This window comes from Paramormyrops kingsleyae, chromosome 13 (genome assembly GCF_048594095.1).
Source record: "Paramormyrops kingsleyae isolate MSU_618 chromosome 13, PKINGS_0.4, whole genome shotgun sequence".
Taxonomy (NCBI): Eukaryota; Metazoa; Chordata; class Actinopteri; order Osteoglossiformes; family Mormyridae; genus Paramormyrops; species Paramormyrops kingsleyae.
Window position 1 is genome coordinate 24,365,731 of NC_132809.1, and position 14,370 is coordinate 24,380,100.

Here is a 14,370-nt window from a genome sequence, read left to right on the forward strand (position 1 = left end):
AATCTAAATAGAAATATTTCTTTAAAATAAAAACAAATAAAATCTAGTAAAATCACACTGAAAACTAAGTAAAACTAAACTGCATTTCAAATGAAATTTGAAAACTATATAAATATAAAAATTAAACTATAGTAACACTGGTGTCGCACTGGTCTACTGAGGGCAAAGAAACATAAAAGGTGATAAACATCAGTAAAAAGATTTGTAAACATCCCATTTTATATCCTTATTATTCTTTTTCCTTGATCCCAAGTTTCCCATGAATAAACAAAAAACTTCAAGAACACAAAGTCAACTTGGTACATGAAGTATGTGTGTGTGTGTCTGTCTGTCTGTGTGTGTGTGTGCTATCGTTATAATTTAAGCAATAAACAATGGAGCTCCAGAGTTCAGCAAATATCTATGACTATGTGGTGATCATATACTGTAGGTATCCAAGGTACATGCAGGTCAGTTCTAGTTTTAAATCATTTAGTCTTAAGGAACCTAAATCTTATTACAATCGGAACAAGTAGGATTACGGCTTGGTAAAATACGTCTACAATCAAATAGTTTAGCGATGTAGTGTATTGCTATGAATACCGAAAAAATTAGACATATTTAGTATTACAGGAATAATAAAAAAAAAATGGAAAAATACTGTTTGACCAACATCAGTTTATAGCATCACCGACTTCAGGGTGAAGTAGTGTGAAGCAGGTTGTTAGAAGACGGAGTTAAGGTTTCTCGTCTGCCTCTTATAATCTGCCTCTTATAATCTGCCTCTTATAATCTGCCTCTTATACTGTTTCATGTGGCAGATTAGCTGGCATTATTGCCCCTGTCCCCAGCAAAATTACTGCTGTATGGCTTCCCTTCAGTCATGGTTTATTAAGGGATAATCCGCCAGCATGCTCTGATTGTGTCATTTTACTAAACCTCTGCTTTCCATAATAATATTACACAATAAAACGTCTAGCATACCTCTGTAATAGCAGAAAAGGCTAATTGGGGAGGTTAGCTTTCGTCCAGCCCTGACACAGACTGCATCTGCCTGGTAGGAGACAACTGGGTTGGGGGGGGGGGGTGCCCCCCTAGTCTCACACAAGGGTGCATTGCAGATGCAATTTGCAAATCATTGCATTCTGTTTTTATTTACATTTTACACGGCCTCCCAGCTATTTCGGACATGGGATTGTATCTTACAGTATGTAACTTGGCACGATTGTAACACATTGAAATTGCTCATTGAGGCAGTTCATTTATTTCTTTAAGTGCATAAATACAGAGATTCTGAAACTCGTTTCGGTGCCATTCAAACACTGCCCAACAAAAATTAGCATTAGTGCAAATTACGCTGCAGCACACACTATTAATAGTGAGCCACATTTTATATTTAAAAATGCTCCTCTGGGTTAATCGCAAATGTCAGATTTAACCCAAAAACACAAATCATTTACTCTTGCTTGAATTCTCTGGCCCTCACACACAATACCTTTGTGCAAAAGAACATCTCATGACTTGTCTGATTCTCAGGGCTAATGAATGACGTGTTGCTCATGTGATGGCTAACTGCATTTTCGAATCCAGAACAAATACCCCCTTTCAGAAAGTTTCTGCGAATGAGAAAGCGGCCTTCCAGAAAGAGCATTAAAGTTTTAGGCCTTTTTATAACATGCATGTACTCCTCATGATGCATAGACTTCTGCTGAGCGTGTTGGGCTGCAAAGACATACAAGTAAGATAAGTGGCATCTCTGTATCACCCATAGTGTATGATTGTGTGTGTGTGTGTGTGTGTGTGTGTGTGTGACCATTTTTCGGTCCCCACAAGGGGAAATTCAATCTTCTATCAGCAATCAAGAAACTAAAAATACCAAAAGACTTGTATTTTGTTTGGTTACTTATGGTTAAGGTTATGGCTGAGTACGGGTTAAGGTTGTCATTATTGGGATTAGAGTTTTGCCTATAGAATTGAATAGACAGTCCCCACAAAGGTAAGAGTACAGGTCTGTGTGTGTGTGCCCTGTGACTAACTGGTGTCCCCTCCAATGAATACTCCAGCCTTGTGCTCTGTATGGCCTGTAACAGGCCCCTGAGTCCCGTTGACCCTGGCCAGGATAAGCTGCTGGAAGATGGATGCATACATTTTTATAGTCCTAACATCCTCTCATTAACATTTCCTCTCAGATACAGTAAACAGTTGTTTTCAGTACCAACACACCAATAATCATCAACACTACAGCTGTAAGGACAAAAACTACTTAAAGCTGAATCTGTCTTTAATTTCAACACTATGGTTGGCTGCTGATCCTGTGGTCATATATAGATAGATATAGTCCTATATCTTCCTTCTGTATATATGTTCAGCACCTTAGGTCAATGAAAACAAACCCATGCAGGGTGCTGTGTGGCTGAGCAGCCTAACCCTCTGTGCCTTTGATCAGAGGGTTGTCGGTTTGAGGCTGGCCTTGGCAGAATGGTTATGTGTTTGTGTATCCTTAAGCAAGGCCCTTAATGCCTGGTGCCATAGGTGATTGAGCCCGTGCTGTGATTACCAAGAGAATATTGCTGTTTCTGTAATGTATTCAACAGAGCTAGATAATTCAGGTCCAGAGAGTAAAAGTTGAGTACAAAGAGTCACAGTCAGAGAATACTCAGCTGATTGGTTGAAACAAATGCATGGTCTGGGAAAGCTGGACAGTCCAGTTTTTGCTCCCTCTCACCACCCAGCCAATCAGGAACACCGAATACCTGGCACAGGTGCGCTGGGAGCTGAGAGGAAGCAAAAATGTGAACTGTCCGGGGTTCCCCGAGGACTGGGTTGGGAAACACTGCCATAGAGGATTCTGAGGAAAACAATTTATATAGAATATCTTAATGTTGGTTTATATACTTTGAAGGATTGCTAGTTTCTCATTCATCTCTCTGTAGCCACAGTGTTTCAAAGACATGTCTATCTGTTTGAAGCAAGTCTGGAAATGTCTCGTCAGATGTTTCCAGGTCTTTCACACGCAGGAGGCTTCCATCCACTTCCTGACTTTTAATCGGCTGTGCCTTCAGCAGTCAGTGCAGAGGATGGTGATGACAGATGACAGCTAACATTTGCGCCTAACCCGTTGAAAACACATTTACGCTGGAGTTGCTAATCAGTCAGATTTATTTTACTTTGAAGATTCCAAACATTTGGCCCAGCGGAGGGGGAATTAAACATTCTGGAAGGGAAAGTGCTACTGCAATTACGTTTGGGTGACTTGAACTCTAACTGGAGCCCAGTTGTGTATTTACAAGGGCCCTTTGAAAAGAATGCCTGAGCCCAATTGCTTCAATTATGCAAATTAAGTTGACATCAAAGCAGTTGGGGCTGGAACGGCTAAGACTTCGAAATTACTTCGAATTTACTTTTCTATTCTTTTTCTTTTCTGTCTTGCATATGGAAGGTAAGACTTCCTTTCCACAGTCTCCGTAGCCATAGCACCAACATGGTTTGCCTGGAAGGAAGCGTAATGAAGAACTTCGACAATCTGCCAATTGTGGGGTAGCAGATTTGTTGTGCCTTGTTCCGGAGAGGGATGAAAATACCCTGTAGGCAAGGAGGTGGGTCACAAGACTGCAGAAAGGATTACCTTGAACTGGAGTCATAAGACCTGCCTGAACAAAGAGCCGGCTCACATGCTCATCATATGAAGCGTTCTTCATAAGGGGATGGAATTCAGGGTGCTATGGGCTTCAGTGAGCTGGTCGGACTGGGAGCAGAAGATGAGGAGTGTGCATCTGGTTGGGACGCCCCAAGCAGCCTCAGGCCAGGCACCGAGTCCGTCTCTCCCATTCTCCTGCGCTTCTTCCTCTGTGGTTTCCTTGAGAAAGTCTCTCATCAAACACCAAGGTAGGAAGCAGACTGTATGATATATCTGAGTCCGTGAAAACCTAGAACATCCACGCTTTAAATCATCAGTGGGGGTTGCTGGTAGTACATCTTTTTCAACTCAGAATTTTAAGTATCGACTGATGCAAATAAACGAAGCCAAGAAGCTAGAGTTTCTTGTGCAGCTCGACCTGAAATATCATATAATATATCTGAAATGATGACGGACTGCTGGATCCCAGTGAAGAATTTCCTATAGAACATTTAGTGGACAGTAATCTGTACAGTAATCAGAAGACTGTTGGCAAAATATTTTTGTCTAATTTAGCATTTTTAAATTTATGAAAGATTTTCGAAAGATGATGGTTAATGTCCCATTAAGCCAACTCATTTTTAAGAGTGTTTTAGAATAGTTTATGTCAGTTATCCTAGAATGTTTTGGAAAAGAGTCGATGAGGGCAAGTCGAAAGTCACATTTCTATAATATTTTCTTCACATTGTTGTTGTTGTTTGGTCGTTCATTAGTAAATTAATGTGAGCTCTCAGAAAGGAGCTTCCACGACAGTGATGATCAGATGTCACTGTTCAGCTCTTGTTCATTAAGCTCTCTGGGTCCCTGCATGGCTGCACGCTAGGTCGAGCCTCGAGATCTGGATTTTTCCAATCCTCTTTGTCACCCCTGTCTGAACTTCCTGCAGAGATTTGCTTCAAACATGTTGATTTTAATTAGGATTAAGCCAAGCACAAAAACCCGTACAGATATTGCTTTGAACCGAGGTTCTATTAACCTAACAGCCTGTTGATTTAGGAATAACGCTTTAGTGTAATTGGTATTACGGCCAATGAGACAAGGGAAACAATGAGATTGTGGACCAACACTGCAAATACTCTATTCCCCTGCAACAGCAGTAACTGTCTGTGCAAAGGTCATTTTGCTGTCATACAGCAACAACCAGGGTTGTCATAACTTCCAAAGTTATTACTTCTATAATAATTATTGGAAGTATGCTCTTCTGTGCTTGCTTTGCATCGCACTGTGTTCTATGGATGCCCTGGGGTATAATTAGCCTGAATATGGCAGTGAGGGCACTGAGTCTCCACACTGTGCTTTGTGTTAATAACAACAGCACAATTTATTAGACCTATCTGCGCATCGCACAGTACTGCATCCTGGGACTTTCCGGGGCTGCGCTAAGCCTCTGTTTTAGCATTCTCAGGATTATGATTAGGCTCCGAATAAGAGGATTTGGAACATCCAGGACAGCAAAATTTTGGACTCATGCGGCTAATAGCAGAATTCTGGCAGTAGTAGGTATCACACATACTGTAGGTGTGAACATTTTAGGGGAGCAGAACTGTCTGTTCATCGTGTGTACACTATTTCCATTATTAGTTCCAGATTTTGGTTTTAGGAGTACTTTGTCTTTATTGTTTATAAGAGACATTATTCCATGTCTACCTTCTACATTCGTTTTGAGTTGTTCAAGTTCATTTTTTCTCTGCAGAATTGTCAAGCTTAGTTAAAGAAAGCTGTCTATATTTATAGTCAGGGATTGACATAACTGGTACGTAAGTACGCATTCACCTTTAAAAGCGATAAATGAAATGCAATCGATTAATGTAACAGCACAAATACGTACGTATTTTATGTGCATTTACGCCGATATGACAAGAAATTACCGCGCATGTTAACCTCTATACCGCAAATGAAGTACGAATTAGCATATATAGGTTAAAATGCATGATAATTTTGTACGTACGCATTCATGCTGTTACAACAATCGATTGCCGCACGTATCTATAGGCGAATGCGTACTTGCGTACCAGTTATGTCAATCCCTGATTGTAGTGTATTGTTTACACGGTTTATACTGACAGGAACCAAGTTGTCGGGCTTTGTTTCACAAAACTAGCCATAACAATTCAGGTCTACTGTAATCTTGTTTTACTTTTTCCCCCTGCCCAGCACCCCTAACTCCAGTGGAGACGGCATGAAGTGGTTGCAGGAATGGAGGAGGGGAATCAACTGCTCTACTCAGTGGTCAATATCTATTCAGTATCAGAAAAAGTCTCTCAGAGGAGCATTGTACAGCAGCCATTCACCATTCATTTATTGCAGGCTATTGGACTGTTTGTCGGAGTGTCTCCATGTTTTGAACTTACATTGAACATTTACACGTTATTCAGTATACATTGAATGAGACCAGGGGAATTAATAACACCCAGGTCTGATGTTTCCTGGTCTAAAAAAGTTGTTTCAAAGTAACCTTTCATGAAAAGAATACGGTATTAGAATATTACTTTGTAAGGGACCAAGCAGGCCATTGGACACCTGCAGCAGATATACTCTCATACTGATGATCTTTATAGTTACTGACACAGCACATATAGATATAGCTACTAGAGGCACTACTAGAGTAGCAATAGAAGTATTGATAATGTACTACCATTACAAAATAACAGTTCTTTCATGTGTTTTAATAGTCTCATTTAGTTCGCATTTATTGACTATTACTATTAATGCTATGAATTATTATAACGAGTCAAATCAAAATTAAGATAATTTTAGTGACCTTAGCAAACATGCGACTTGCCTAGTTTAAGGAAATAGGACTGTTTGATTTCCAGTGGTAACAACCTTTTACAAATGATCAGAAACTGAAGCCTGAGTAATTAATCTCGCCTGAGTAACAGAGCTTTGTTGCTTTAAATTTCATGTACTGTGGTTAAAACAGTAAAACGTAGTAGGTTTACTTAATTGTGTGCCTGTGCTGTGTTTGGATGCTTCTATTTTCAAGGACCACTCCTCCAGACCAAAGGAATTAACTGTGCCATGAGCATTGCCTCATGGGATATTACGGGCAGTTTAGAGAGAATAAGAATAGATACAAGCCTGCAGCCAAATGGAATGCAACCAAAGTAATGTTCCATATTTGGAATGGCCATAATATATGTTATGCTACCATTTATCTGGGGGACTGCCTTTAAGCTTCTAAATTTTGTGTATGTGCATTGGAGACTTGGACAAATTCCTTGCAGAAGATCTGGGTAAATTCCCCAGTCAGGTCCCGCTGTATTAGTCAGAAAAAGATTCTCTTTGGAAAGCTTTCCATTGCCCTGAAAAGAAAAAAATATTGGATTAAGTTGTAGAATACCTCACAATGTTCCTATTGAATATTTGGAGATGAGGTTCTAACTTGTTTTCTGTTGTTGGGCTGAAGACCAAGTGAGCTGATGTAGACATGGAGCAGCATACAGTATGTGGCGTGGACCCCCCTCCCCCACCCTGTGGCCTGTGGGTTTCCCTTTGTCATCCTATGCCTGGAGCTCCAGATAGGCAGGGACAGCAAAGGGAAGCTCAGCTGTCACCACTGACCTCATAGTGACACCACAGCTATTGGTTGAGTTTAGCCAATCACGGCTTTGCTTGTTGACATGAGCCAAAATGGGCGGGGCTGGTGTAGCTCCTATTCTCATGCCCTTTGGCCCCAACCCTGCTTCATCCAGCTCACAGAGAACCCTCCTGATCCTACATGTGCATAAACATACGTGGTTTTGATCTGCATATCACCATCCACTGTGTACATGTGTATAAGTGTGTAACTCTGCCTTATCAGTGTTTATCGCTTTTTATGGCTTACTCACTGGGGGCTTTGGGTGGGGATGCTGTAAAGCGCTTTGGGACAATGTAATGTTGTGATAATGCGCTATACAAAAATAAATTTGTTGTTGTTGTTGTTGTTTTCCTTTGTTAGTCTGTTGTCATTGTTTAAAAACTGCAGCACAAGAACAAAATCTCATTGTACTGTATTATAGTTACAGTATCTCTCTTATCTCTTATCTTAAACTGACAGGAATTAAAGCCTCCAGTTCCCAAGCAGGTTTGTCAGCAGCCGTCACCTCCTTTACCCACAAATGTGCAAAAGCTGGATGATAGGACTGAGCTAGTCCCCAGATCTGAGCCTAAGGTTAACCCCTTCAACCTGCTCTAGGCCTCACAGGGATCTGAGCCCCAGATCCTTTAAGGCATGCCCAGCAGGTCCTCCTAATAACCATACAGTGCATGAAAACCCTGGCCTTTGAAAGCAGAGATAACTTATACCAGCATTGTTTGATGGTGTACTTGTAATTATAAAGAGGAAAAGGAAACAGTGGCATGCACACAATCGATTGCTGCATAATACACCACTAGCTTATTAAACTCAATAATGATATGACAATGTTGACAACGATGATGCTGTTTTAAATGTTTAAAGAGTGAGGTCTCTGTAAAAATTTATTTAACCTTGTCTGCAGAAGATAAATGCAATGCAGTTAATAAACGTCATTACTATCAAATTTGTCCTATTTTCATTTTTTAAAATCATTTGGCGCTTTATTCATTTTGATGAGTTTAATTCTTGCTTCGCACAGTGATTTAATTGATCGAGAGATTCATTCCCATTGCTAGGCATTTCAGTGAAAACAAAATGCAGTTGTTGTCTTTAGTATTATTTTATAATGAGAATATATTAGCATCCATTAAGAAATGCTGCAGAACTTAAAGGCCAAAAAGAAAACTGACACAGGTTCTATTGGTAATGAATTTAAAGACACTAAATCCATGCAAGTGATCAGCACTATTGTCACACATCACTGGGACCAGGGTTTGGTGTGGCCATCCTGTGGTCTGTGTGGATCCCAAAGCCCCATTGCACTGTAAAAATGGTGCCATCCTTCAGATGAGACGTAAAACCAAGGTCCGGACTCTCTGAGGTCATAAAAGGTCCCTGGGCATCTTTTTAAAGAGTAGGTGTGGTAGCCCGATGTCCTGGCTAAAATTGCCCGCTGTGGCCCTATCAGATCTGGCCTCATAATCATCCCCTATATCTTATTGGTGAATTCTCTATTGTCCCTTCACCACCTTAGCTAGAGTGTGGTGCACATACTGGTGTAGAATGGCTGCCGTCGCATCATCCAGGTGAGGGCTACACAATGGTGGTGTTTGAAGTGGCTCCCCATTGGTTCTGTAAAGCGCTTTGGGTGTTTGAAAAAGTGCTACAGTATATAAATGTAACTTTCATTCATTTGTTCATTCATTCATTCATATCTGGAGTTTTCTCTGGGTTCACTGGTTTGCTAAGTATGCTAAGATGAACTGGAGTTGCTAAATTGCCCATAGGTGTGGATGGTGCCCCATCCTGAGTTATTCCCTGCCTTGCACCCATAGTGTTCAGACCTCTGCAACCCTGCACAGGAAAATAAGTAATTATGTGAGCATGAGTCAGGATTGAACAGAATGGCTGGTAACAACACTTAATATTACAGCTTACAATGGGTTGTATCTGATTTCTAACACAGATGTGACAGTTATAAGCCTTATGAGAACATAAACCCCTGAAGAATAACCAAATCCACCGATCATAAGAAGATTACAATTTTTTCCACTTAATGCGATCAGAGGGACTACAGGACATGAAGATGGAAATACATGGAATAGTTATGGTTTATTGAAAGGTACTTCTATTGGGCTGCTATTTTACGTCTTCCTTCACTTCCATATCAGAGGGGACAGGATAATCTGGACAGAATGCCAGCCAATCACAGGGCACACTCACACAAATTCAAATGCTAAGGACAAGCCAGAGATGCCAGTTCACCTTTCTGTGCAATTTGAGCTGTGTGGAGAGAAACCCAGAACAAATATGAGGAGGACATACAAGCTCCACATACCAAGAACCATAGTGGAAACTGGACTCCCAATCCTGGACACCTACTGCACACAGTTCCTCTCTGCTGTCTGGTCACATTACAATAAATTTTTAATACAGGTAAGAGATACAGGCTCCAGCCTGTCTGTCAGTCTTTGACACTTCCTTAGGAACTAAACCAAAGCCAAGACAGCTACTCTGGCTTTGGACTTGATCTTGAATGAGATCAACATCCAATGCTTTCTCACCATCCCACATCTTGAGAGACTGCACAACACTGTGAGCTCAATACTGTCATTTGTTTCAAAACAAACGAAACCATACAGAACATACTCCAGCAATTAAAAATAATTCAAAATAAAGTAGAAAAACAGAATATAAGTAAGCTTCAATGGCCGATTAAGGATTGGCCCCAGTGCAAATGCCTAGCTTTCACTAAAAGTACACAAAAAAAAAACAATGAACAACTTTTAGTTTTAAAATGTGACAATAAAAAGGCATTCATTCATTCATAATATGTTGGACACAATGGCACTGAGCATGAGGGAGTCCGTGGTGCGGCGCGACGAGATGCCCTATCGAGTCCACACAACAGAGTGTACACTACGTAGTGCGCACTACGAAGTGTACACTACAAAGTGCGCACTACAAAGTGCGCACTACGAAGTGCGCACTACGAAGTGTACACTACGAAGTGTACACCACGAAGTGTGCACTGGAAAGGGCATACTGAGTCCTTTCCAGTTGTGTGCACTGGATAGGGCATACTCAGTAGGGTTACAGTTGGATTAAAGTGCGCACTACGAAGTACACTACGAGGGACTGAGTATGCCCTTTCCAGTGCGCACTACGTAGTGCGCACTACGAAGTACACTACGAAGTGCGCACTAGAAAGGGCATACTCAGTCCCTCGTAGTGTACTTCGTAGTGCGCACTCTAATCCAACTGTAACCCTACTGAGTGTGCCCTATCCAGTGCACACAACTGGAAAGGACTGAATATGCAAATAATTAACAACATCACTAGTCGTGACGTCACCTGGCTCCACCCCAACCCCGCCCCCCCAGTGAACTCGATCCGTAACCTTTTGGCCTTTAGGTCATAAATCTTTTTGAAAGAAGTGGCATTATCCATCTCTCTGATGTGATCTACTTAGATTTCCAGAAGGCCTTTGATGTTGTCCCCCACAAACGGCTCTTGCTAAAGCTCAAAGCTGCAGGGATTTTAGGAACTGTGGCAGCTTGGATCGAAAACTGGTTAACTGATAGGAAGCAGCGAGTAGTTATTAGAGGCACAATGTCACAGTGGGCCTGCATTCATAGTGGGGTACCGCAGGGTTCAATTTTAGGACCACTATTGTTCCTAATTTACATTAGTGATATTGACACCAATACATACAGTAAACTGGTTAAATTTGCAGACGACACCAAGGTGGGTGGTGTAGCAGATACTGATCTAGCAGCAGAGAGGCTACAATGGGATCTGGATTTAATTAGCGACTGAGCTGATACTTGGCAGATGAAATTTTACACAGATAAATGCAAGGTAATCCATGCAGGGAGCAGAAATATAAAGTACAGACATTTTATGGGTTCCAGTGAAATAAAGGTAGCTGATTACGAGAAAGATCTTGGTGTGTATGTTGATGCTTCCATGTCCCACTCTCGCCAGTGTGGGGAAGCAATAAAAAAGGCCAATGGAATGTTGGGTTATATCTCTAAGTGTATGCAGTTTAAGTCAAGGGAGGTGATGTTACATTTATATAATTCCTTGGTAAGCCTCCACCTAGAATATTGTGTGCAGGTGTGGTCACCATACCTTAAGAAGGACATTGCTGCCTTAGAAAAGGTGCAACGGAGGGCTACAAGAGTGATTCCTGGTCTTAGAGGAATGTCTTATGAGGAGCTGAATCTGTTTAGCCTTGAGCAAAGGAGACTAAGGGGGGACATGATTCAGGTCTATAAGATTCTAACGGGTCTGGATGCTGTTCAGCCAAATGGATATTTCAATATTAGTTTAAATACTAGAACTCGTGGCCATAAGTGGAAATTAGTGGGAGAACATTTTAAAACAAATTTGAGGAAGCACTTCTTTACACAGCGTGTAGTTAGAGTATGGAATAGTCTTCCTGTTAGTGTAGCAGAAGCTAAAATCCTGGGTTCCTTTAAATCAGAGCTAGATAAGAATAACTCTGAGCTATTAGTTAAGTTCTCCCCAAACGAGCTTGATGGGCCGAATGGCCCCCTCTCGTTTGTAAATTTATGTTCTTATGTAAATGAATGAGAAAAACGTTTTTAATCTCAAAAACTCCAGATATCAATATTTTGCATTTGAACTGTTACAACTGAATTTCCGAAATCAATAATATACAATAATTTGCATTCTAACTAATTCGAACTGAATTTGTGATATCCTCTAGAAATTAATATTAAAGGTAAAACGGCTTGCCATATAGTTGAATGGTACCTGCAAATACTGAGTAACTCGAGGAGAGGTTTTGAAATGGTTAAGGTAACACAATTTGACAGACATAATATCATAGTTTTACACAAATCATGGTAATCTTTGAAATATTTAATGAAGACTGGGGAAAAGACATAAAATAAACGTAATAAAAAATGGCTACGTCGTGACCATGTTTTAACCATTGGATGTTTACTTCCGCGCATACAGCCTTAAGAACCAGGTTTCTATTTATCCTGTATTTTACAGGACTAACTTCTCGAATTATCCAATCGGCGGTGGCAACCCCGTGGAACCGTGCGAAACGGGGGATTCTAATCCTGGAACTGGCAACCACTTAATTTCACTCTCAGGCAAACCAATCGATCTATCTATGCAAGCGAACAGTACCAAGTCAAAATGCCAGTAAGTAATGTTTTTCTCTGCAGATTTTTCATATTTACAATTGACATTGTTTTGCTGGCGTTTCCAAAGCGTCAGATTTAGCCGAGATTTCCGCTTCGCGCTGATGTTTCTGAAGTTTGCTATTTCATGTGGCCAGCGCATATGGCTGCCTCACCCCGCAGCATTTTGATCGGCGCCATTACTCTGATGCGTGTCTGTTTTGGTGAATCATAATAACGTGGCGCATGAAAACAAACTGCTCCTTTCGGCGTTAAGGTTTAGGGGCCGGAGCCCTGTGTAGCTTAGTTCTTTCCCTGTTCCACCACAAATGATTCAGCTTAACTGTTATGTCGTAATTAGCACAAGAAGTTGAATCAGGGAAACCCAAAAATGTGCAGGGCTCCGGCCCCCCAGGACTGGAGTCTGACACCTGTGGTTTAGATCGTATGGTTCTGCTTTACACTATATCTTGGTTTTGTCTAACTATCTGTAATTATTTAAGCAAATGTGTAACAGCTGTTATAATGAACCGTTTAATCATGTTTGTCTATTTATGTTTGCATGCATTTTAAAGTTTACTTCAGTTTCTGGCAAATGTAGCAGTCAGCATCGGAGATATCTATAAAAGAAACATTAACCAAGATGGGGTGGAAATGTAGCGTGTCACTTTAGGTGTGTATTGCGATAAGCATTGTGACATGACTTTATGGACCTCCCTGGGCAACATTTTCCTTGGGTCCTGGAGTCGTTATCATGTCCATACACTAAGAAACGTGACTCATTTTTGTACGTGGTAAAATGTTTTGATTGAGAAACGTGATTTAAAAGAGTGCATTTTAGTCGAAATGTACTTGAAAATACGTTATGGTGCTGACTGCTGCTCGAGTCGTTCATTTCCTGCGGGCCTGTTTCTAACTCGTAACTACTTTTGTTTTCTGTTTCAGTTGGCAAAAGATTTACTTCATCCTTCTCTTGACCTAGAGAGAAAACAACATAAGAAAAAACGCCTGGTTCAAAGTCCCAATTCTTACTTCATGGATGTTAAATGCCCAGGTGTTTCTTTGGGTCTATCTAGTTTTTGCCACTAACTGTACTCTCGTTTATATGGGTTTGTGCTGTTTGCTTGTTTATTGTAACAGAATTGTTATTGTTTGCAGGCTGCTATAAGATCACAACAGTGTTCAGTCATGCTCAGACAGTGGTCTTGTGTGTAGGCTGCTCTACTGTGCTCTGCCAGCCGACTGGTGGGAAAGCCAGGCTGACCGAGGGTAAGTGGTTAAACACTAAATATTTGAGATTTTACTTAGATCAGAATGTTGTTTTTATAAGGTACCCTGCATGATTTCATCCATCCGACTTGAATTTGATTATAAGTTTTGGGTGACATTTTGAGGGGGCACAAATAACATGGTTACTACTCAGTTACAAATATAACTGAAATACATGAATGAACATGGTATCAGAATGTAACTAACACTTAGTTTCTGGTTAATACATTAAATAAGAATGTAGTAAGTACTACATATCCTCAAGTGTTTCCAGATTGTGATTCAATGTTGTAGCATGATGCAATAATTGGTATTGATCCATTCTCTTTATACTTATATAAATGGATCGAATTTGAATAATAGGTGGATTCAGTGAAATGGTGTGTTGTTTTTTAGGTTGCTCTTTCAGACGAAAGCAACACTGAAGACATGTCAGTAATGGAATGATTACATCGTGAGAGATACGATGCACCCCACTGATCAAATGCCTTAATTTTGGTTCCAATGAAATGATTTTCATAGACAGCAGGATATTTCTGCTATGTTTACTGTAATTAAAGCCATGTTCTTTATAAATGCTTGATTTATTAATTAAAAGCAAGAAACTTATTGGTCTGCTGTATTTTTTAGTAAATTAAACATTTTGTGAGAGTTGCTGCATAAATTGGGTTGAAAATCCCCCTTTTCAAGAGGTTCATATTAACCCAGAACACTATCCTTCA

At 40.5% G+C, this 14,370-nt stretch overlaps 1 protein-coding gene and 1 long non-coding RNA gene across 3 annotated transcripts; both read left to right on the plus strand.

Moving 5' to 3' along the window:
* The first annotated feature begins 3,372 nt into the window (after positions 1-3,372).
* Positions 3,373-8,181, plus strand: LOC111843542 (uncharacterized). The gene is made up of 2 exons (XR_002838186.2): positions 3,373-3,864; positions 5,810-8,181. It is a non-coding gene; the product is annotated as an uncharacterized lncRNA (long non-coding RNA).
* A 4,084-nt stretch (positions 8,182-12,265) lies between these two features.
* Positions 12,266-14,257, plus strand: rps27l (ribosomal protein S27 like). 2 transcript variants are annotated; one of them, XM_023811199.1, is made up of 4 exons: positions 12,266-12,401; positions 13,325-13,433; positions 13,538-13,648; positions 14,045-14,257. In XM_023811199.1, the coding sequence occupies exons 1-4, from the start codon at positions 12,396-12,398 to the stop codon at positions 14,071-14,073; spliced, it is 255 nt and encodes an 84-aa protein (XP_023666967.1). In that variant the 5' UTR covers positions 12,266-12,395; the 3' UTR covers positions 14,074-14,257. The 2 variants fall into 2 exon arrangements, with proteins under 2 accessions (XP_023666967.1, XP_023666968.1); XM_023811200.2 differs by lacking the exon at positions 12,266-12,401 and adding an exon at positions 12,539-13,052.
* Positions 14,258-14,370: the final 113 nt, after the last annotated feature.